Raw genomic sequence first — 23370 nt, 5'->3', positions numbered from 1 at the left:
CAGTCGTTCAAAAACACCGAGTGATGTTAGGGTTTCGCACAAGCATATGATGGACTTTAATTTCGACTTTGAATTGCTTGAGCTACCACATTTATGCTCTTATTATTACAAGTGAGGACGATAGAACGGCTTCATAATCAAAGCGCTCGTTCAGCATATCATCGTTTCCTTCGGAGGTCACAACTTACCCAGCCATCACCAAATTAAATGAACGTTAGTCGATTAGCCATTCGCCCGGAAATTTTCGACCAAATTTAAACTTAATCTTTAAATGATTCCAACACGATAAGCAAAGCCTATTAATCTGAGCCTCAAGAATTTGAATTGATTTCATGGAGATATTTGACCTTTGACCATTTCCGACGATTCACGAACAAATGTGTATAAATAAAAATGTGAATATATATATATAAGATGAACAATTTTTTCTTTAAGTTGATTATTCAGTGTCTCTATGTTGAGTCGTTCCTTGTCGAAAGAATCTTTTTGACTTTGTAACTCTGCTTGAATTTTTGCTTGACTTTCCTGATACGACCGAACTTGACTCTCCAAGTCATTCTGAAGAGTAGACACTTTCTTTCGTAAGAGCTCCTCCCGTGATTTGCTCTTTAATAGTTGAGATTCGAGCTCAAATGTTGTTTTCCTTTGAGCAGTCAATTCATTCTCCAACATGAGAATCCGCTTTTTCATGTTATTTTCAATCGTTTCTTGCTGAATTTTCGACTTTCGATCATCTTCATAGATCTTAACTGTACACATCCGATCTTTATATTCTTCTAAATCGGAACCTCTTATCCCACATGTACACAAACCATGTAAATGATTTTGACTTTGATCCCATGTTGGTTTTGGAGGTGTAACGGAAGACATACTCGCCATTTGAAGCCTTTGTTGAGAGAAACCAAACTTCTGAAAATTCTTCGTTAAAAAGTGTAACGAATATTGTTAATTTTCTTGACTCCGTTAATCCTTTTTGTTAGGACTTAACAGAGAAAATTAACTGATAGTTAACTCCATTAGTCCTTGTATAATTCTGGAAGTTTAAGGGCTGATTCGTAACTTTTGAAAACTTAGGGGGCTAAATGAGGTTTCAAGGGTTTAAATTGAATCTAGTTAACAAATGCGTATAGTTTTCGTTTTGTTGAATATTACGTAGTATATTAGTTATTAGTGGGGAGAGATATGATAAGCACGTGGGTTAACTTTAAGAACATTATTGAATTTGGGCTTCTATTTGAACTTAAGCTAAATTTGGGCCTAATTTAACTTGAGTCCAATATCAATTCTATCTGAACATAATCGACCACAGTATCTTCTTCCCCAAATCTCATTTACAATGAAAAAACCCTAATTCTAAAATCACTACACGTACGTTCCAGCAACTCAAAGCACTTACTCGTACGATTCAGCAATCAATTGATTCAACCGTATACTCAATCGTGTAGTCACTCGTGTGAAAAATAGTTTATTCAACCTGATGAAGAATCCGGTGAACTTCCAGCTAAAACTGCAAAATTGAGATTTCAATGGCTAAAATTAACAACGAAAGTTTCTGTATGCTTCTAGAACAGGTATGAATCAATTTTCTGATGAATAACACGATCAATCGTCAAAAACTTGAAGGTCACAGTAAAACCGCCATTTATGAGTTCATAAAACGAAATCAAGTTCTAGAATGTTTCAGGCTATGATTTCTGAACGAAAAATGCTTAGAATGATTTGATTAACATTCGGCAATTGATTTCCAGACATGTAAACATCTTTATCGTTCCAATTTGATTCGAACAGAGAATTGGCAAAAACTTTGATTTGATGATTAACACCTCAAATTTGTTTGTGAATCGATTATGATGATTAACGAAGCTTTCGTTGATGATAAGTAAGCTATAACTTCCTTCAATTCGATCTAAGAACTGCTGAATCAAATTGTTGCTATAAAAGTCAACAAAAGTCAAACGACAAAGAACATGAGCAATAATCACGAATTCAACTTGAATATGAGCTTCTGGATCGTGAAGATGATCTTCTTATGCTCTGATACCACATGTAAGGTAAGATTACTGCTCAGATTCATGTTTATGATTGTGTAAGTATATGTATATGAATATATGTTCCTGTATATGTATATTGATATATGAATGAGATATACTGATAATGATGATGAATAATCTGATATGAATCTGTAAATCTGATAATGATGATGAATAATCTGATATGAATCTGTAAATCACTGTGTATTACAATTGGTTAAGTGTAGGTTATTACATGTGTAAGGTTGAGAGTGTTTGCTTAAGTGTGTGTAAGTGAAGGTGCAGGGGTGAGGGTAATTGTGAAGGGTTTATGTGATGGCTTAGCTCTAAATGGTGAGGGATGGTGTCTATTTATAGATGATAGACACCATGTACATATAGTGGATTAGGAATACAAATCACTTCAATAAAATATGACCTAACAATTAGTGTGTGCTTCAGAATAGAAGTCATCAAGTCAATGGAGTCAACTCAAGAAGATGCCAGCCAAAGGCAACCTTGACTTATCAACAAACTTCCAAATATCAGGGTATGTTTTCCCTATATGTTTATGTAACTAAAAGTAGTATTGTTTCATGCAAATACAATGTATATATTAGATCGAAATCTTCACCAAATGTGATATGTATTTTGTTATTAACATCTACTAACTTGAAATTATCCCTAAATACCACTTAGCAATGTGTTATGAAATAAACCTGGTTTTTATTTCCTCCTGGTCAGAATATAATAATAACTACAGTCTATTCTTCAACATCGATCAATATTCCAACGTAAATTGAGTTCTGATAATATCTTTAAAATTTTAAACAAAAAAAAAAGTATGCTTACAAATATATCTACACACACACATTATAGACAGACATCTGACCTGATGCTAGATTGGTGTTCTACTTCTGTTGGCCACTAACAATAACTTTCAATCTTCAGAGTGGTCATGTTGTCCTTATCGTCACCCAAATGTGTTCACAAGTGCTGTTTAGATGATAACGAGACTCTAAGCGTAATTCGCGTATGACAAAAAAGAATTAGTAAAGAAAACATATTAGCGTTTACCCTAAAGTATATACCATTACTCTCTTTCACTGACATGATCATGATGTATCATAAATTTTAAATATGCATATACATACATTACACATACTTAATTTCGTAGTCAACAATACAAAATATTATGTGTATGTAAATCACACATATACAAGCATGTAGAACATTGGAAAGTTAAGATAGTGCAGAGTGACTTACAATAGCAGAACCAGGGAGAATCAAAGGAAGTCCTAATTCTATTATTTGTCTGAATTGCAATTGGAGTAAAGATCATCAATGATTTCTTTAAACCTAACTGCATATACTTATTTTCAAATAAAATATCAAATTTAGCATAATTTATAATATTCTGAAAAAAATTATAGTACATATTTGCCAATTTGCAAATTTGCAAACAATCATAACAATCGTATAGAATCAATAAATTCGCCGAGAAGCTAAAGTTTAGTATTTGTTGAAAGAAAACGCATAAATCAAAAAAGGAAAATGCTAAAAATAATGGTTAAACATTCCACAAATCCAATGTTCTCAAATAGAATAAAAAATTTTGAATGAAAAATTCGACTGAGATTAAACAGATATGAATATATATAGATACCCTACCTGATATGGTTTATACTTTTAGAGATGTAGAGCGGCATAACCAGCTAAATCTAGCCAACAGCCTTCGGCGATCAAAATTAGCGGCGGAAAGCGACGACGGAGGAGACACCCACCCAGAGATGGAGGTTCAGTCGTTCAAAAACACCGAGTGATGTTAGGGTTTCGCACAAGCATATGATGGACTTTAATTTCGACTTTGAATTGCTTGAGCTACCACATTTATGCTCTTATTATTACAAGTGAGGACGATAGAACGGCTTCATAATCAAAGCGCTCGTTCAGCATATCATCGTTTCCTTCGGAGGTCACAACTTACCCAGCCATCACCAAATTAAATGAACGTTAATCGATAAGAGTGATGTTTAGACATCGTTTTGACAGGTAAGTTTACCGATAAGAGTGATGTTTATGCTTTTGGAGTTGCACTTCTAGAGCTTTTACCTGTTAAAAATAACCCAGTTTGACCCGTTGCTAATCCAACTGAGCCACCCAGTATTTTACCTTAAAAATTGTGCAGTCGTGTTATTTAAACTTGAAATAAGTTGAACTTAATTATACATGTTGGTGCTCTAGCTGTGCTATGTGTACAACCAGAACCAAGTTATAGACCATTGATAACGGATGTCTTACATTCGTTGATCCCACTTGTACCTGTTAAGCTTCGAGGGTCATTAGTAATTAATTTGTTTTTATATATAGATTACTGTATTTAGGCTGCAGATAATTAAAACTTTCGCAGATAGTTATAAACATGGCTAAAGGTAACAAGTACTATAGATGATATTCATTGAACAAATTTGACACTGAATTACTGAATACAAGTAAAAAAATGAATAAACTTTGTTTTGCCTATTGCGAATCGGGTATAGCCCGATCTCATCAGCTGGCTTATTCCCGCATCTCGGTTATGATCATCTTCCATGAAAAACAGACCTTCTCGAGATCTTGATTTCCTAATTCTTATTTTTATCTTCTCCAAAAATTATGCCTTCGATGAACTAAACTGTGTAGTGTTGTTGGATAGTTTCAATATCGAGGCCCTTTAGCTTCACTACGGATTCAACATGCCCTTTTAGTGTGTGAAGCTCCCTCAACCTGCACAATTCTATATATGAAATCTAGGATCGTTCTGTATAGTTAAATTAGGTAATCTGTCTTCAGGTCCAAATGGGCGGGTCATTTGACCTCCTAACAATTTTTCTGTTTTTTTAACTATAAAAAAATATCACATCAATAAATCATTTTAAGACATTGAGCAGCTTTAAATGACACATATATTTTTTGTAGTCGTTTTGATAAAGGGGTTAGTTTGTTAACTTGACCCGCCCATTGGGACAGGTCAAAAACATAGGAACTTACCTAGCCACCTCTGCACGTCTCTTAGCTTGTTCTGCAAGTTCCGACAACTCTCTATAGTCACTTTTGTCGCTCAAGATCTCGTTTGCATTTGGTGCTTGGAGACCGTGCAATGTACGTTGAGCCGTGGCCCATTGAGCTTCCCTCTCACCGCGTCCGTAGTCCTTTTTGGAAGTGAAAGCAGTCTAAAATGCGTACAAAAGTATTTTACTTAGTATCAGTAAATTTGATTATCAGAAAATTTGATTAAAACATAAAATAATTAATATGAACTTGCCCGTTTTTCGAGCATATTGTCCCAGGCCTTGCCACTCAAAGCGTAACGAATGATGAATTTGAAGATATCTAGCGGGAAATAGAAGACGATGCTATAAAGCCAGATCACACCAGCCCATCCCCATCCGATTCCTTTCACTCTTGCGAAGTCCCAATTTGCGTAGACAGCGATGCAGGTAGCAATCTTCAAGACGTAAAATCGTTAGCAATCTCAAAATAAAATTGAATTATTTGGGAATATAAAAACAATGAACATAAACTATATTAATAAGATGTTTTCTATTAGGACCATATAGTTACCCATTTTGACACATACCCAAATTTGACTTTCTGTTATCTCTAAATAAGAATATACTCACCAGCTGAGCAATAAAAAAGGCAGTGAGGAGTAAAAGACCAGGACGTTCAACGAAAGACCAGCTCCTTGATCGTGTGACGAAAATGAGCGCCTGACTAATGATACTAACTTGGAGATAAAGAGCTGACATAAGCTCATATTCTGAGTCTCTGATCGATTTCACACCAAATCGTTCCTGAAAAAATCCATCATTTATAAAAATATTGTTAATCTACAGTAAACAATACTAAATTATTAATCTATTCAACAGTTAATCACTAGAGCTGAGTTGACTTTATTAATCAACTCTAGCTCAGAAAATGAGTTGACTTACTGATTTATCTTACCGTAAAGAAGTCGGATTCTTTTGCTAACCAGAAGAAAATAACTGTCATAACTGCCAAGTAAGTTCCAAGAACAACTCCAGTGGCGAAAATTTCTTTTAGCTTCCATGAATCAGGCATAGGGGAAGGTTTGACTTTATCCTTCGAAATGGTCATAATAGTTCCATCATTAAGGATTGCAATGATCAAAACCATAAAGGGCGAGAAATCAAATTTCCAAATAAGAGCAATTAACATGAACCCGAGAACAATACGAATAGTGATGGAGACAGCATAAATGGTGTAGTTTTTCATCCTTTGAAAGATCGCTCGACTGGTTAAAACCGCGCTTACAATCACACTAAGTCCTGGTTCGGTCAACACGATATCTGACGCACCTCGAGCTGCGTCAGTGGCGTCAGCAACAGCTATACCGATATCGGCCCGTTTTAATGCGGGTGCATCGTTCACACCGTCTCCTGTCATTCCACATATATGCTTTCGCTCTTGTAGCTTCCTCACAATCTCATATTTATGTTCTGCATCACATACATGATATAAGTTTCAAACTAAAATATACTTGTTTTGACCCGTTGCCCGACCCGCCCATTTTGTTACCCTAGCTTACCAGGGAAGACTCCAGCAAAACCATCGGCCTTTTCGATTAATTCTTCAATTGGAATATCAGCAATAGCTGAATCTTTGTTTTGGCCAAGAAGTGAAGAAGATGGGTACATATTGGTACCCATTCCAAGTCTGCGACCCGTTTCCTTTCCAATAGCTAACTGATCACCAGTGATCATTTTCACATTGACACCAAGGTGTAGGGCCCGTCGAATGGTTTCCGCACTGTCGTGTCTTGGCGGGTCAAATAGTGGCAATAAACCGACAAACTCCCATGGCCCACCAGAGCTCTCCTTTGTTTTCTCAGGTACCGTCTGTATAATTATTGAGTATCATTAGTTTTATATTAAAAATCCATAATTATAATTAAATATTGCGAATATAGAAATACGTACTTGTTGGCAAACAGCTAAAGATCGAAGACCACGCTCAGCAAACTTATCGATGATTGAAAATACCTTATTCTTGTCATCATTCTTTAGGTTGCATAGCTCCACAATCTAAGAAATTTCAAGAAATCATGTGCATATGATATGAATGGGCTGATATGGGTTCTATGTTATCCTTAACTGATCAAATGTTTTTAAAAAAATATTAAACTAGATAACAAGGAAATGGTTCATTAAACATAGAAATTTGTGTATAAAAAAGTTTTGGGTCAACCCGACCCATTTTAACTAGTAAAAGACAAATACCAGTTACTCAACCCGCCCATTTTGACACTTCAGAGCTTAGCAGTTAGTGTAAAGCAGTTCATTAAACATAGAAATTTGTGTATAAAAAAGTTTTGGGTCAACCCGACCCATTTTAACTAGTAAAAGACAAATACCAGTTACTCAACCCGCCCATTTGACACTTCAGAGCTTAGCAGTTAGTGTAAAGCAGTTTAATGTACCTGCTCAGGTGCACCCTTGCTGACTCTATGCCAGTTTCCGCTTTGGTCAATGTATGTCATTGCCGTTCGTTTGTCTACTGGATTGAATGGTAGAAAATGCACCTCAGTTACCCCTGCTCGTGCCTGCGTAAACAAAAAAAAAAATTATGTTTCATATTATCAATAATTATTATTAATTATTAAATTAATATAATGTAATTACCTCTTTAGGATCAGGAAGCATTCCAACAATACAAGCATCTATTGCATCTTGATTCTCTACTCTTGAAGCCCTTGCTCCCAACAGAATCACTTGATCCTTATCAGTATCCTTTATGAAAACCTGAAGAATAAAAAGGTAATGTTTGTTTAAATCATAACTTAATTAATTAAAAAGGTTACATTTGATGATTAAGTATAATTGAAACCTGACCTCAATAAGAGTTTTGTCAACTGTGAGTTTGTTCAATGTGAGAGTACCAGTTTTGTCACTACACAAAACATCCATTCCCGCCATTTCTTCAATAGCTGTCATTCTCTTAGTGATAGCACCTTGCTCTGATAACTTGTGGGACCCGATTGCCATTGTCACCGACAACACTGTTGGCATGGCAATTGGGATACCTCCAATGAGCAAGACAAGTAAATTATCGATTCCGTTTCTATATGTTCGTTTCTGAATTGGGTACATCACCACTATTTCGATAATCAGACCGACTGCTATGGAGCATATACAGAAGTTACCAATTGCTGTCAGCACCTGATAAACAAATTATTAAAATATGTTAACTATGTACTAGTTAAAAAGATTAATAACATTTAAAATTTGGAAAACCCGTCTGAGAATTTAGAGATGACCATATGGGTATGGGCCAAATTGATACCTTTTGGAAATGGCCAACTTGATTTGTGCTATCGACTAAATGAGCAGCCTTTCCAAAGAACGTGTGGACACCAGTAGCAATAACAACAGCTTCGATCTCACCTTGTTTGCAAGTAGAACCCGAATAAACACTATCACCTGGATTTTTGGTCACGGGTAACGATTCACCGGTCAATGCAGATTGATCAATCTTGAGAGGATCTCCTTCAAGAAGACGTGCATCGGCTGGGATAATATCGCCCAATTTGACACTAATAACATCACCAGGTACTAGAATGGCAGCATCTTGTTCGTCCCATTTCCCGTCCCTTATGACCTTTGTTTTTGGTGCAAGACCTGCCATTAAAGCTGCTGCTGCGTTGCCTGCATTGTTTTCTTCTATGAAACTAATGGTGGAGTTGATGATTAGCAATGTTGTGATTCCAACAAAGTCTTGCCAATCTGGAGGCTTGCCCTGTCATTAGATACTCCCTCAGTTAGCAATAAAACTAAATCCCGAATATTGTTTTATCTTTTACTTCCTTACGTTCAAACCTTACTAGCAGCATATCATGAGGTGTGGCCGGAGAAAAGGGTAGGAAACAATTACGGGATAATCCCGTTAAGCCGTGTTCTGAGTAAAAACATATTCCCCTTCCCTAGGTACCCCAGGTAACCTGAACAGAGAAAACTTTATGTGATTACCCGTTTACCCATTTATTACGTCCTTGTTATTATCAGAGTTTTTCAAACACTTGACTTGATAAAAGAATACTATAGTTTTCAGCACACATATAAATAGTTAAATCTGTATAAAATTATCTGATTCTGATTATTCAGTATCACATGATCATTGTCATGGATTGAATTGGTGCAATAACTTTTATTAAATTAGTTTAGAAAGAAGATTGTACCCCTCCATTAGCCAAGACAATAGCCATAATTGCAGCAGCTTCCATGACCCATGACAAAGGATTCCACATGAACCCTAAGAACTTTAGAAGCTTGCTTTCCTGTTTCAGTATCATCAATGAAATTACATATCTTCTATGAGCATAAAGTGTAACAAAGAGTGTTTAATATTTTTCTTTTTCTTTTTTGTTACTTACCTTTTTCTCTTCTAGTTTGTTTGGGCCAAATATGTTCAACCTCTTATTCCCTTCTTCAGTTGTCAATCCATCTTTTTTACATTTCAAGGTTTCAAACACTTCCTCAATTGGAACAGTCTCCTGCATAAGATTAAAAAACACCAAAACATGAATTGATTCTTATGCAAAAACATATAAAAAGAAAACCTTAATCGAATCATGAATAGATCCTGATTAATTTTTATTAAAAGTCTTAATTTTGTAAATTGTGTAATAAAATCACGAATCTATATCCTCATGCAAACATAAACAAATAAAATTGCATGCATAAAAAGAAATTCTATTCAAATATGAGGCATATATAAACATGTAACCAAATCACGAAAACTATGAAATGGACTCATATAAATGGAATGATCGTGTATGGTAAGAAAATGGTTCATACAAGATCGACGTTCTCTTTCTTGAGATCTTCCCAGCTGATACTCGAACTTCCGGACATTGTTGTTGTTGTGGTGAGTGTAGAGTTGAATGTTGTGTGAGCATTCAGAATGTGAAGTGCAATGAAGGGAGGTAGTATATTAATGGAAGAAGGTGAAAGAAGAAAGAATGAGAGTGAAACAAGGAATGAAAGTTGGAGGTTTTTATGGTGTACGTACATTTGTATATTACTCCTTTATTTGTGTAATGTAAAGACATTCAAAGTATGTATGTACTGTATGTGTAATCATATGATGTGTAACTATTATAAGTGTCCAATTATATCAATGTTATATCATAATATTATATATTATATTATATACGTTTTTTAAAATACACTTATCTATTATAATGTTACTAATATTTTCACAAGAAATGACTCTTATTGTCCTAATAATCTCACAAAATATCTCATATTTTATTTTATCTATTAATATATCGTGGGGTACGCGATAACAAAAAGGTCAGAAATAGTAACGAAATAATCCAACTAAATAACGTAGAATAAAATTATTTCCTTTCTCGGATAGCCCTCACATACACCTGTAAAAACTTATTCACTTATCATTTACCCGTTTACAACCAGTGGCGGAAGAGGAATTTTTTTCACTGAGGGCGGTCGCCCCACCCTACCCCCACATATTTCCGCCCCTGTTTACAACAATAGCAACACTACTTAGTCTCGCCCGGTGTTGTAAATTTCGTTATTTTTCCCCAAAATTTCTCCGAGATCTCGTTTTTGGAAGGCATCCGAGACGAGATGTCCATCTCTCGAGATTTCTCGGTCAACGGGGTCAAACTAGGTCAAAGCCACGAATTCTCAGATTTTCTCGTAAAATCTCTGATATTCTCGCTCATTTCTCGATTTTTTTTGTAAATCTCGTAAAAATGTATAAAAATATACATATTTTTATTTATTTTTATATATTTATATCAAAATAACTAAAATGTCAACGTCCAAGAACTCCCCGAGATCCGAGTTCTTCAACCTTGGTCTCGCGAAAGACGTATAAAGAGGAAGAGTGTGGAGAGTTGTACCTTTACTTGAAAGTGTAGACATTGCTCGCCCGGGTAGGTATAATAAAAAAATATTAGTGAAATGAAATAAAGCAATTAGCATAGATAAGCTAGTGGTGTATTAGAGCACAAGGTGTCCGCAGTCCATTTTTGGTGTCCATTTCAAAGTCGAAAATGGACCTTGAAATTGACTAAAGTGGGGTGTCATTCGGTGTCGATTTCGGTGTCCATTTCAGTGATGTGGACCAATAATAAAATAGAATAATTTAAAAAGAAAAACAAAAACAAAACAAACCCACCGTCGCTGGAGGGACGATGGGAGGTGATGCTGAAATTGATGGTGGGAGGACACTGAGGTGGGGCGGTGTTTTACACCATCAATTTTGTTCGACGGTGAAAGAGACTGGGGAACCAGTGCTCTTATATGTGCGCTAGCTCCCTAGTTTGTAGGCTAAAAACAAATTGTATACACAACCATGCCTTATGTAAATGGACTCGATAATGTTTTCACGGAAGGATTATAGGTCAGTTTGGCCCATTTTAATTTAGCAATTTAGGCCTATTTACCCATGACCTCCAATAAAGCGTGATGGGTTTATTCAAAACCTTACTCGGCAATTAGTAACAGGCGCGAAACGGTTTGGATTATTTCAATAACATCATCATAGTTTTGTTTTGAAGTCTACATATCAATAAACAAAATTTACAAATTAGTCATTAGAGTGCAAAAGCTAGTAATTAGCTTCTAATAAGTAATAATAATAACTTAATATCTTGATAAAACTACGTAAATGTTATGAATCGAACATAAAATTAACAGTCAAACATAAAATTTACGCTTCGTTGCCTCGGGTACGAGTATGTGTATTTACCGTTATAAATACTTGTAAACAATGGCGATTTCTAGGATCTGAATTCAATGGGGTCCCGAAATTTTTATTCAATACTAATTATATTTGAGTGTTATTTTAGTGGTTATTTACCTTCAAAAAACCAAAAAAAAAATTGAAAGATATATGTGATCCGGGTAGTTAAATTTAGTGGAGTCTCATACAATTTATAGGAAAAACTATAAATTCGAAAAATATATGGGGTCCTATAATTAAATTTGGTGATGTCCTATAAAATTTAAAGGGTATTTTTCTACGTAAAAGTTTTAAACTAGTGGTGTCACGTAACCCCACGAGTATTTACGTAGCCTCGCCACTGCTCGTAAATAAAATAATAAATGACCATATTATGGTTACAAATTGGAATCCCGTGTTGGTTAAATAATATTCCTTAACCTCAAAGTGTTGATGTATAATGTATTGGTGACGTCCCGACTTCTCATAAAGAAGGTCTGGGGAGGTTACCCGCTTAATTTATGGGCTTCGGAAATTGCGAATGTCTTGCATTCAAGTCTCATCTGAGGGGATTTCATCACACACGATGTCCATATGGATTCGTCGTGGGGTTTTTTCCTCTCGAGGGATGGTATGACTGTAATGTTCGTCCCAGAAAATGATCGGGTGGATGGGTTCCGACATCATATTCGAACCCCGTCAGTAACTCTTAATCGCCGTTAAAAAAAAAAAATTTCTTCCGTCCTGATAAAATACGAAACTAAAAGTAACTAAACAGATTACTAAAACCATAATAATCAAAATAAAATATGTAAATATAAAAATCATATTATAAACGAACTGAAAATAAAACAATCTAATCGAAATAGGTTGAATCGTTGATTCTGAAACCTACAAAACAGAAAACCTTAAAGATGGAAATCTGAAACAAGGTAGAAATCTGAAACAAGGTAGAAACAATAATGTCTTAGTAGAGTCGGGCTTGTGTTTAACACACTTCCCTTAAACAGATTCTTCGTCTATTCCCAGGGTACACCAGTCAGAATCAGCGTACTGCCGGACTTGTACACTTGTGACTTGCACGAATGGTAACCGGAACGGGGACACCTTGTTTCGGTTGAGAGGATAAACTACTTGTATTTGTGCTCTTAGTAGTTGGTGTATCTTTCAAAAAGCCTAAAGGCTTTATTCATAGTAGAGGCTAAGGCCTTAAGTATGTTCGCACTCTCGATGTGGGACAACTTCAACTTCTTTACTTATTCTTCAAGTATATTACCAAACTAGCAACTTAGAGACTCGATACCTCATTCACCATTAATCCGTTTCGGACACACTTTAGTTTGTTGTAAAGCCCTCATTAAGGACTACAAAACACACTAACGGTATCGATATACGTCACTCGGTCATATAATTATTTGTGTTCAAAGTTGGTGAAAACACACATTTGTCATCATTTTTTCCAACAATCCCCTACATGAAAGAAGATCGATCTCAGAAACAACAATATCCCGATTAAGTATCAGCAGTTGAATCTTGCATACGATAGGCATGTGTACCCTTTGAACCTTAGCTTATGAAACGCACTTAGTTTATTAGCTTTGAGTAGACGGTTTGGTTTGTGTTGGCGACAAAACGCTTCACACAAAACTCCTACTGAAAAAGTCAAGTCCTCATAGTTATGTCTGTCATGGTCATGGACATTAGCCTCGTTTTGCGAGAGCTTATCAGGTATTGTGCTCCAACAATACCCTTCGAAGCAACCCACTTCTCTCTTACATAGGTGATTAACCACCGAATGACTAATGATTAACCAAGCATAATTCTCAGTTAAATCATTAAAATCCATAGGCTTATCCTCTAACTTGTCACTTTTAGGAATGGACTAGGAAGTCTACTCATTATTAGTAAATTCCTTTTGAAAGGTGTAAGGGTTGCTAGTTTAGTAATTAACTCCCCCACATTGACTTCACTAGTTCATACGAGTAGGTTGTCCTATTGAACTCGGATATTGGGATTTCTGGTCAACCGAGTTAGGTTTTCCTTCATATAAACTTAGTCAATCAAGGGCTTCAGTCTCTTTCCCACACACGACTTATACACTAACTCTCTCCTTAAGGTTTAGTTCATTGTAAAGTTCTCGTCAAGGACTACAAAACTCACTAATGGTCATCGATATATGTCACTTGACCATATAATTATGTGTATCTAAAGTTGGTGAAAACACACATTTGTCATTATTTATTTCAGCAACGTTACCTTTTTAATTTTGTTTAGATTTATTTTGTCATAATTTAATTGTGTGTTAATGATTGAGTTTACTTTATCACCCTTAACATATACATATGTATATGTCATAAATTTGTGCAAAAGATAAATGTACAGCTGTTACATTCTCGAATAGAAAACTCTAATGATGTATATTTATAATAAGTTATATATTATGTATTACATAGTATTTGTTAAGATATATTCATTTGCATCCTTAAATTTATTTGGAAATCAAAGGACAAATCACAGCCATTGAATCACATGTGATTAACGGTTAAAATTAAAACAAAAAAATTAAGGAAGAATAATCTAGTAATCACATGTGATTGGGCAAGCCTATCACATATGATCGTTTAACTTAATCACATGTGATTCAAGAGCTGAGATTTGTCCCTTTGTTTTCAAACAAAATTAAAGATTAAAATGAATATTCCTCGGTATTTGTTTCTTCAAAGATTAAGTAGTATTGTTAAGACCTTTCCCAACCCGGCGTCAGATTGCAAGGTTAGTCCTTGCTGGCGAAAACTGACGAAAACTGACGGCCGTTAACGCGGCATCAGTTTTCGTCACAAACGGGCGTTAGTTAGGACCTCGACGGAAAAAAAGGTCAGTAGTTGGTGTCGCGTTTTGATTGGGCCACGTGTCCTAGCCGTTGGGGAATGGCTTTATAGCCATTTTTCCCTTTTTTTTCTTTTTTTCCATTATAAATACCCACCATTCATATCATTTTTACACAAAAAAAATAATAAGAAACAACAAATACTCTCAATAATTATACATTTTACTCAGAAAAATTATGGCGTCATATTTACTAGCTTCCGATTCCGATTCAGAGGATGTTCGTATTATCCAACTTATTCAAGAATTGGACGAAGAGTCCGAAGTCGAGTCCGTTCCTCGTAATCCAAGAGTTCGTGGATACATTCCAAGAGATCGGGAGTCAGCAGCGCAACGTATTTGGAACGATTACTTCGCCAACGCACCAGTTTATCCTGCTAAGAAATTTAAAAGGCGGTTTCGAAGAGTAATGGAATGTTGTCTCATTTTACATAATATGATTTTAGAAGACAATGATTTTGCGTTATGTAAATGGGAAGAAAGGTTTATAACCGAGGAAAGAGCAAATCGTGCCCAACGAGTTAGGAATAGAGGATGTGATCAAGACGTTGTCACAAGAGAAATAAGGGATAGGGCGGTGCACGACCAGCTGACTGAAGATTTAATCGAGCATATTTGAATCTTCCAACGGCATTTCGACCAACGAATTAGTACTTATTTATGTAATCTGTAAGATTATTATTATTTTATATTGTATGTTTTTTATTAATTATTTTATTTAATTATTTGTATTTTGTTTTTTTATTATTAATAAATATCTTATTTTCAAATATTGAATAATGTGTTAAATTATATATAAAAAATGCAAAAATTAAAAACTGGTGGACCCTACTGAAACTGACACTGAAAACTGACATTTTGGGTTAAAAAGGTCAGAAACTGACACTGCCCAGTCAGAGTCAGATTGCACTTTTTGGCCAAAAAACGTCTCAACTGGTTGTAACGTCATAGTCAGGGTTAGGAATGGTTTAGGTGAGATTGGATAGTGGGCCATATTACATTTTCATTTGGACTGGCAAAATAGAAAAAGGAAAAAACTAGAACAAAAAAGGGTGCTTTTTGAGTAAGCAAACTATACATGTGTTTTTGTTCATGTTGTTGCTAAACAAAAGTTGTTGTGGTGTACCATTATTATGTCCATGCCCTCCTGGTCCCAAATTCTGGCATAAAGGAATAACTTTAAGTTTTTTTTTTTTTTTTTTTTTTTTTTTTTTTTTTTTGGTAAAAAACAGGGTTTTGCTTAGGGTGCTGATTCGTCTATACAACAGTCTACTGCATATTTGGTGGTGTATGGCTAAAACTTAGTGGTGTACGAATCACCTCCCTTTTGCTTATCATTCATTTTAAGTTCATGGATTTCCACAAAAAATATACAGTGTATTTTAGATATTTGGATTAATTTCATTATCTATATCGATACATCTATAAACCTACATTCGATCCTTGATATACACATTGTATGTTTAACGATAAACATTTGTCATTGCACCTTAAATATAATACCTGAGTTTTTATTTTATTTTATGGTTTTGTTATAAATGTTTATGAAGAGTATACATCAATCAATTATTACGGAATACTAATACTAATATCAATATTAATTATGGAATACTATCCGTTGTAATTTAGCCCTCTAGCCTATAGATGACAACTAGTTGTGGAGCCCTCGCTTCGCGCCGGGAGCTCCGTTTTGAATGCGAGTTAAAAAAAAAGTGTTGATGTATTTTGTAAAAAAAAAAAAAATTCGACATCTAACATTGAAGGGTTGTTCCTTTGTGAAAGTTGCTTCTTTTAGCGTTCGGGTTTTTTTTTTTTTTAAAGTTAGTTGATCTATTTTGTAAAAAAGAATATTTTTCGACATCTTTTGGTAGCATTGAAGGGTTGTTCCTTTTATGAAAGTTGTTTTTTTATCGTTTGAGACAAAAAAAAGTAGCACAGTAGTAGCGTGGTGAGTGTTATTATTCAATATTTTTAGTGTTAGTGATGAGATAAATAATATTTTAGAATATAGGTATAAAATGGGGGGTTCGATTTGTATTTTAATGAAAGTTATGGGGTTAGGTGTGTGAAAAATGGAATATTAAATAGTACTGTAAAATGGGGGTTCGATTTGTATTTTAATGAAAATTAGGGGGTTGGGTGTGTGGAAAATGAAATATTAAATAGTACTATTCATAACTAATAAGACAAATTTTGTCTATTAGTTATATTACTAATACTAATGGATGAGATATGAATTGGGTGAGCCCATATACACATTCATATCCATTTATTTTTTAATTCATACTCATATCAATATCCATTTAATTATATTTTCATTCAGCCGTATCCATATTCGTGAATGAAGCGGGTTAATGGATATTATCAATATCCATAAATATATTTACAAAACAACATATAACCCATATAATTACTTTTACTTATACAACAAAGAAACATTACTATTAAGACTAAAATTTCTAAGAGTAGTTCACTTTCAAAGATTAGTTAACATTTTAATTTTAATAACATTATATATGTAAAAGACGTGAATTTAATAACATTTAATAGTTTATAGTATGTATGTATGAGGATATGTAAATGTATTTGTATAAAATTTAGTAAACATGCAATATATTTATATGTATATATGTATTTCGGGTGATACTGGATATATCTGTGGATTATAAATTATTATTCATACCTGATCCACTAATTTTTCACATCATCTATATCCGTTTATTATCCATTTAGATCATTCATATCCATTTTAGTGGATCGGATCGGATTGACATCTAATGAATCGAACATCCATTGTCATACCTACTAGCTTCTTGCTAGTTGGGTTTTGTTTTTGTTTTTTAATAAGAGATGCAGTTAAAAAAAAGTGTCTATAAAATATTTAGAACTTAGAAAAGTATTAGAAGATACTTTTCAACTACATCCATATAAATTAGTTCAATTACATCCATATAAGTATAAATTGGTTGAAATTAATAGCATCAATGATTGGTTACCCCTTATAATATAATAAAATTTAAACAATCATCCCTTAAAATTAATACAACCAAAAGTACATCTCTTTAAACCTAAACCATTCATGTTTACGGGTTCATCGTTCAGGATCATCACTCAGAGTTTTTATAGGAAATTTTTTTTTTTTTAAAAAGCAGAATTTTTATTTCAGATCACAAATAAGAATACAAAAGTGAGAGATACCGAGCAAACATCTTACACATATAACGTACACACATACTAACATCGCAAATAACAAACATACGCACATACATCGCACACTACATCAATTACACAAGGATTTTTTTTGGATTATGAAGCCAACCGTGCCAATCTATCTTCTTGATTTTGCACCTTTTCGCGATCCATTCGAAACTTTTGATTTGTATCTCATTCAACGCTATAGGAGGAGTCCAACTTGTTTTCTTGAAAATCTTTTGATTTCTATTCTTCCATATAAAGTACCTGCACGTCCAAATAACCGCATGAAAAATCTTTTTTCCCAAATCCGAAGCTTGTAAGGGAATGTTACCACAAAGTAGGTTACTTAAGGATGGAAGAGGAAAGTTGATACCCCACCAACTTAAGAGTTTAGCCCAAATTGTAGCAACATTCTTACAATTAAGTAAAGAGTGGTCGACTGATTCGGGAATATCATCACAAATAAGACATAGGACGGAGTTTAAATCGATACCTCGCTTGTCGAGCTCAACAAGGACGGGGAGACGTTCACGTTTTGCTCTACAAATAAAAACACCAACTTTTTTATGCACTAGATTATTCCTTTGAGTTACCGAATAATTAGAGTTTGAAGGATATGCGCATGTCATTATAAGCTTTGTTAAGCATTGTGTTGAAAAAATTCCGGTACTATTTAAGTTTCAAATCTACGTGTCATCTTCTGCCGGTTTCATCTTCATAGTTTGCAGCAACAATTCTGTTGCGACCCGACAAAAACGTCATTGACGGCGCCTTCTACTTAGGTCCCGTTACGTGGTCATAAGTCTTTAAAATAACGTTTGACCAAAATATGTCGCATTCATTTCAATTATAAAGATGTTTCAAAGTTTACAAAGTAGGTTCGACGACCAGACATGTTACAACGTTTTAAGTACAATTGAAACCTATGCGACACAAATTAAGTTAAGTCAAACGACGCTCCACGTATGCATGTATACTCGACATCCAAGCAAGTATCAAAAGTAATGAGCGGAAGCATGTATCACAAAACGTTCAAGGACCTGAGAAAAACATAGAAAATCTGTCAACGAAAACGTTGGTGAAATCATAGGTCTAAGTAAGTAAGTAAGTAAGTAAGTAAGTAAGTAAGTAAGTAAGTAAGTAAGTAAGTAAGTACAAATGAACCACAAGATTTGTATCATTGAATAATAGTAAACCATTATAAAATTTATTATCACGAGCACCCAATTATCAAGGTTTAACTTTCCATCCATAGAACCTCATCACAATAGTGTTAGAACATACACTGTTTCTCAAAAATATATTTCATCCGAATAACGGTAGCGAACCGTCCGAATGAGGGTTTGTCAAACCCATATGGCCATACAACATAAGTTCTCGCTTACACCCGGCAAGTGTAACTAATGATAATCGAATTGAGGATTTTGTTCTAACTCGTATGTAAAATGTTTGTTTTCGTACTTGTGTTCACTTTGTAAAATGAAACGTTTATGTTTTCTCATCCCAAATGTAAGTTTAAAAGAGTAAAGGTGGGACTATGATCTCACCTTGGTTGCACGAATAGTAAAATGTACTTCACAAAGTAACGTGTGCAAGAACGAATGCTAGTGTTGACCTAAATAAATAGGTTTGTATCAATATCGGTAAACACGGTCGGTCAAAGTGTTCAATTAGTCATATGGCTCGTTACGACTCGAATATATAGCATGTGAATCAAATTGTCAAGTTTCATGCAATATACAAGTATAAAAGCATGTTAGAACGATTGCCTAAACATTTGGTTAAGTTTGACTAAAAGTCAAACTTGGTCAAAGTCGAAGTCAACGGGGCCGGGTCGGGTATCCGACAATTTTTCCATGATGAGGAATCGTATATGTGCATGTTATCCAAATTTCTTCTTAATCGGAGTTGCGATTTAAGGGGAAAAGTTTGTGAAAAAAAATAAAACAACAAAGGAATTCTGGTCTGGGGAAGTGCGCAGCGCGCGCTAAAGCGTGGAATCGGGTCAGGAATTGTCTAAAGGGGGTAAGCATCTGGGTCTTCACATTTGCGCGGCGCGCATTACTACTTAAAAGGTGCTATTTGCTGAAATTTCGTTAAGTCTCGAACCAAACATCAAACAAACATAACTCATGAACCGAAAACATTCAAAATACATGCCATACACCGTTGAAAAGGTAAGTGCTTAGTTGTGTTCCTCGTTAAATTACCTTTCCAACGGAAAATCATCATTTACAATAATCAAATCCAAGTTGAAAGCTCATTAAATGTCCACCATAAATGCTTTCAAGTTCATAAATGCACTTTGGTGATTCGAGAAATAAATGCCCACCATAAATGCTCCAAGCAGAGTTATTAGATAAAAAAGAATTGCTCCCACCCAAATTAAAAGACCCCAAATCCCCATAAATGCTTTTGATAACAACAATAACCCACAAGGAGGTGGTTTCGGTTTTAAACATCCACCACCACTTGCCGATTAGTGCTAAGTTTTTAACATTAAGAGAACCCACGTTTAGTCCGCCATCCGCATAAGAACGAATGACATCATCCCATTTTACCCACGAGATTTTAGACTCGTCACCCGACTCACCCCAAAAAAAAAAATTCGTCTCACAGTCTCAAGTTTTTTAAGCACACTAAGCGGGGCACGGAAGAGCGAAAAGTAGTCAACGGTAAGCTATTAAGAACCGAATTCACAAGTTTTAAACGTCCACCGAATAACATTCCCTAAAAAAAAAAAAGTTTCTTTCATGAATTAAAAAAAAAAATACCATTCAAGTTTAGGCTAAAGTTGCATATTCTAAACACTTTTTTATACCAAATCATTACAAGAACATCTAATAACAATAAAAGTTTTTTAAATCATATCTCACCAACAACACATTTTGAATTGACAATGAAAAAAATACAAAATTGTTACTCGATAATTAAAATAATTATATCTAAGTAAAAATTTCACATTCACCAAATAACGATAAAAACTTTCACCATTTACGTGTTTTTACATCTCAAGAGTTATGATGATTATGTTTATTTCAAAACAACAATTTATTTAATAACTTAATTGTTAATCACCTAATTTATTACATCATTTATTCTCATTTATAAGTTATTTAACTTCTTCTATATTACGAATTAGAAATTTATAGTAATAATTAAACCGTATGGACTCAAATTCAATTATATTTTTCTAATTACGGAGTAAAAGAAAGATACTCCGTAACTTATACTGAGTATTAAACATTCAAACTAACGAATCCAAAGTATCTTATCTTTAGAATCAATTAGTTGTAAACCCAGCTAACTACAATATCTGAGTTGTTAGTTAACAATCATAGCTAAATTCATGTGCTTTGCAGATTCACCTCCATGATTAAAGTACCCAAAAGACCAAAAGTGAATAATCAATATTCAAAAAAAAAAACGAAAGAAACAAATAAGATTGATTAAATATAATTACCATTACAAAACAAATTAACCTACAATTAAGAGAAAGAAGCATCAAGTATCATAAGAGTTGATGGAGATAAAAGAGTTCTTCCACGACTTCTCGTTCGACTAATCGGAGATGATCCAAATGCCGATTTTTCAGACGATAATGGAGAACTCAAAGAACTCGAACGACTCCTTAGTTTCATCCCTTCGTTACACACTTTATTATCTTCAATTCCAACTTTAGTCGAATTTATACTCGCCGGAACTATACAATTGCATAATAAACCTATACATCACCAAAAACAAGTCACAAATTTAAACAATTAACTTACTATAAACTACAACCGACTTTTAAAAATAATATAAACTACAATATCAAAGAGAGTCGTTCCTCTATACAAGGCGGAGCAAGTCATAATAAAATATGACTTGCTTTCGGAACTCATATTTATTGAGGAGAAATTGCTTTCAGAAAGACCTCCGACCAGCAAAAACTAAAAGATGAAACAAGTTAAGGACTTACCGATCTTAGCTAGACGATTAACCCAATTCGGAATAGGATTTCGGGTGAGTCTAAGACAAACATCATTACAAAAATGGTTACAATTTCTGGTAATCAAGTTATATGTAGTTCCTTTATAAACATGACCAAGCTCTTCCATAAGTCTATTAACTTCCTTCGAATTCATCTCCGTCCAACCAATCAAAATTTGCTTCCTAAACGTAAACCCTTCACATTGTTTCGGTTCGCCTTCGAATATTCCAGTTGTCGCTTGTTCATGAGCTCCATATGCGTACTCGATTCCATGAACTAAGCAACATAAATAACACAAAACGTAAATAAAGTGGAACACATTTATATTGACAACCTTTAAGACTGTCGTTGTTACTGTCTATTAAATAAATATGTGCCACGTTAAATAAGTTGCAATTTATAAACGAACCTTGAACGCCAGAATGATAGACACCGAGGCCGAGCCAATAAGCGTACTCGTTGATGGAAGTAAGATCATAAACATTGAGATAAACAGGAAGCGAACCTGGTTTTGTACATTTGATTGAATTGTTTCCTCTACAAAGCATCTTGTTGTGTTTGAAAGTGTGTTGAAGGAATCAAATATCAAATATTTAGAAACAAATAATGATAATGATTTGAGTTTGTGGGAGAGAGAGTTAGATAAAAATAACAAAATAATACAGTAAATTAAATAATTAAAGTAGTGTATGGATGAATGTGAAATTTGTTGGTGGCATTCGCGACATATAAGCGCCGTAATCTTCTTTTTCGCTAACCCCACAGATTTGTTTTAGATTATCTTTTATATTTATATTTATATTTATATATTTATATTTATTTTCATTTAACTTTAAATATTTATTTATATTTTACAAAATCTATAAATAAATCTCTTTATATTTAAAAATATATTTATATATTTAATATATTATATATAGACATATATATACATTTATAATAACTATACTCACACTTAAAATTATATTATATTTATGTTTCTAGTCATGTTTAAATATAAAAATATTTATATTTATATTGATCCATACTACCTGTAGGTGGGATTAGGTGTTAGTTGTATTTGTATTTATATATTTATATTTGAACTGTATTTTTTATTTTTATCTATTTTTATATTTAATATTTAATTTTAGTTCATGAGGGTCATTCTTTTGAGAAATTGTAACAAGGAAACACTCATCATTATGGATAGTGGAGCACTCTAGTATTTTAGTTCTTAATCTTTATTGTTTTAAACCATTGCATTTGTTGGGATTATATAGTATGGTACTACCAGAGTACCAGCTAATGCAGTAGCGTATGCCGTATAACATGCAATAATTTACACCGTTTAACTAGAAATTTTGTATAGTCTTTAGTTTTTTTTGAAAGGCAGGAAGACAATTTTAATTAATAAAAACATAATAGTACACGAATAGATACAAGACTTGCAGCTTATTGCATGGAGAAACATGCATTGATCGAAGACTACGACATTGCTAACTATACACTACATTTTTCAATTAAGGACAACAAGAGGATAGTATAACTCGATACATCAGCACGGTTAATTTA

At 34.0% G+C, this 23370-nt stretch overlaps 2 protein-coding genes across 3 annotated transcripts; both read right to left on the bottom strand.

Annotated features, from left to right (window-relative positions):
• Positions 1-4504: 4504 nt before the first annotated feature.
• LOC139894134 (plasma membrane ATPase-like) lies at positions 4505-16917 on the bottom strand. 2 transcript variants are annotated; one of them, XM_071877340.1, is made up of 15 exons: positions 16904-16917; positions 9866-9911; positions 9442-9561; positions 9247-9345; positions 8355-8807; positions 7904-8230; positions 7694-7813; positions 7492-7614; positions 6992-7096; positions 6601-6910; positions 5997-6511; positions 5672-5845; positions 5314-5496; positions 5040-5221; positions 4505-4775 (listed from the first exon to the last, which is right to left on the bottom strand). In XM_071877340.1, the coding sequence occupies exons 1-15, from the start codon at positions 16915-16917 to the stop codon at positions 4679-4681; spliced, it is 2868 nt and encodes a 955-aa protein (XP_071733441.1). In that variant the 3' UTR covers positions 4505-4678. The 2 variants fall into 2 exon arrangements, with proteins under 2 accessions (XP_071733441.1, XP_071733440.1); XM_071877339.1 differs by lacking the exon at positions 16904-16917 and having other exon boundaries at positions 9866-9922.
• A 4414-nt stretch (positions 16918-21331) lies between these two features.
• LOC139890415 (deSI-like protein At4g17486) lies at positions 21332-22364 on the bottom strand. Its single transcript, XM_071873300.1, has 3 exons — positions 22226-22364; positions 21805-22092; positions 21332-21567 (listed from the first exon to the last, which is right to left on the bottom strand). Exons 1-3 carry the CDS (start codon positions 22362-22364, stop codon positions 21332-21334), a joined length of 663 nt encoding a protein of 220 aa, XP_071729401.1.
• Positions 22365-23370: the final 1006 nt, after the last annotated feature.

The sequence above is a fragment of the Rutidosis leptorrhynchoides genome, chromosome 2 (assembly GCF_046630445.1).
Source record: "Rutidosis leptorrhynchoides isolate AG116_Rl617_1_P2 chromosome 2, CSIRO_AGI_Rlap_v1, whole genome shotgun sequence".
Taxonomy (NCBI): domain Eukaryota; kingdom Viridiplantae; phylum Streptophyta; class Magnoliopsida; order Asterales; family Asteraceae; genus Rutidosis; species Rutidosis leptorrhynchoides.
The sequence above is the reverse complement of the archived record's forward strand: the minus strand, read 5'-3'. Positions and strand labels throughout refer to the sequence as shown.

What these genes read in the sequence shown, in the direction of transcription:
- LOC139894134 (XM_071877340.1), bottom strand. An exon ending in TGCTTCCTGATCCTAAAGAG is followed by an intron (nt 7,615 to 7,693) that starts GTAATTACATTA and finishes TTGTTTACGCAG; the next exon opens with GCACGAGCAGGGGTAACTGA. An exon ending in AAGAATCCGACTTCTTTACG is followed by an intron (nt 5,846 to 5,996) that starts GTAAGATAAATC and finishes GGATTTTTTCAG; the next exon opens with GAACGATTTGGTGTGAAATC.
- LOC139890415 (XM_071873300.1), bottom strand. Translation starts at nt 22,364, where the DNA reads ATGCTTTGTAGAGGAAACAATTCAATCAAATGTACAAAACCAGGTTCG. An exon ending in CTATCATTCTGGCGTTCAAG is followed by an intron (nt 22,093 to 22,225) that starts GTTCGTTTATAA and finishes TATGTTGCTTAG; the next exon opens with TTCATGGAATCGAGTACGCA. An exon ending in TAATCGTCTAGCTAAGATCG is followed by an intron (nt 21,568 to 21,804) that starts GTAAGTCCTTAA and finishes GGTGATGTATAG; the next exon opens with GTTTATTATGCAATTGTATA.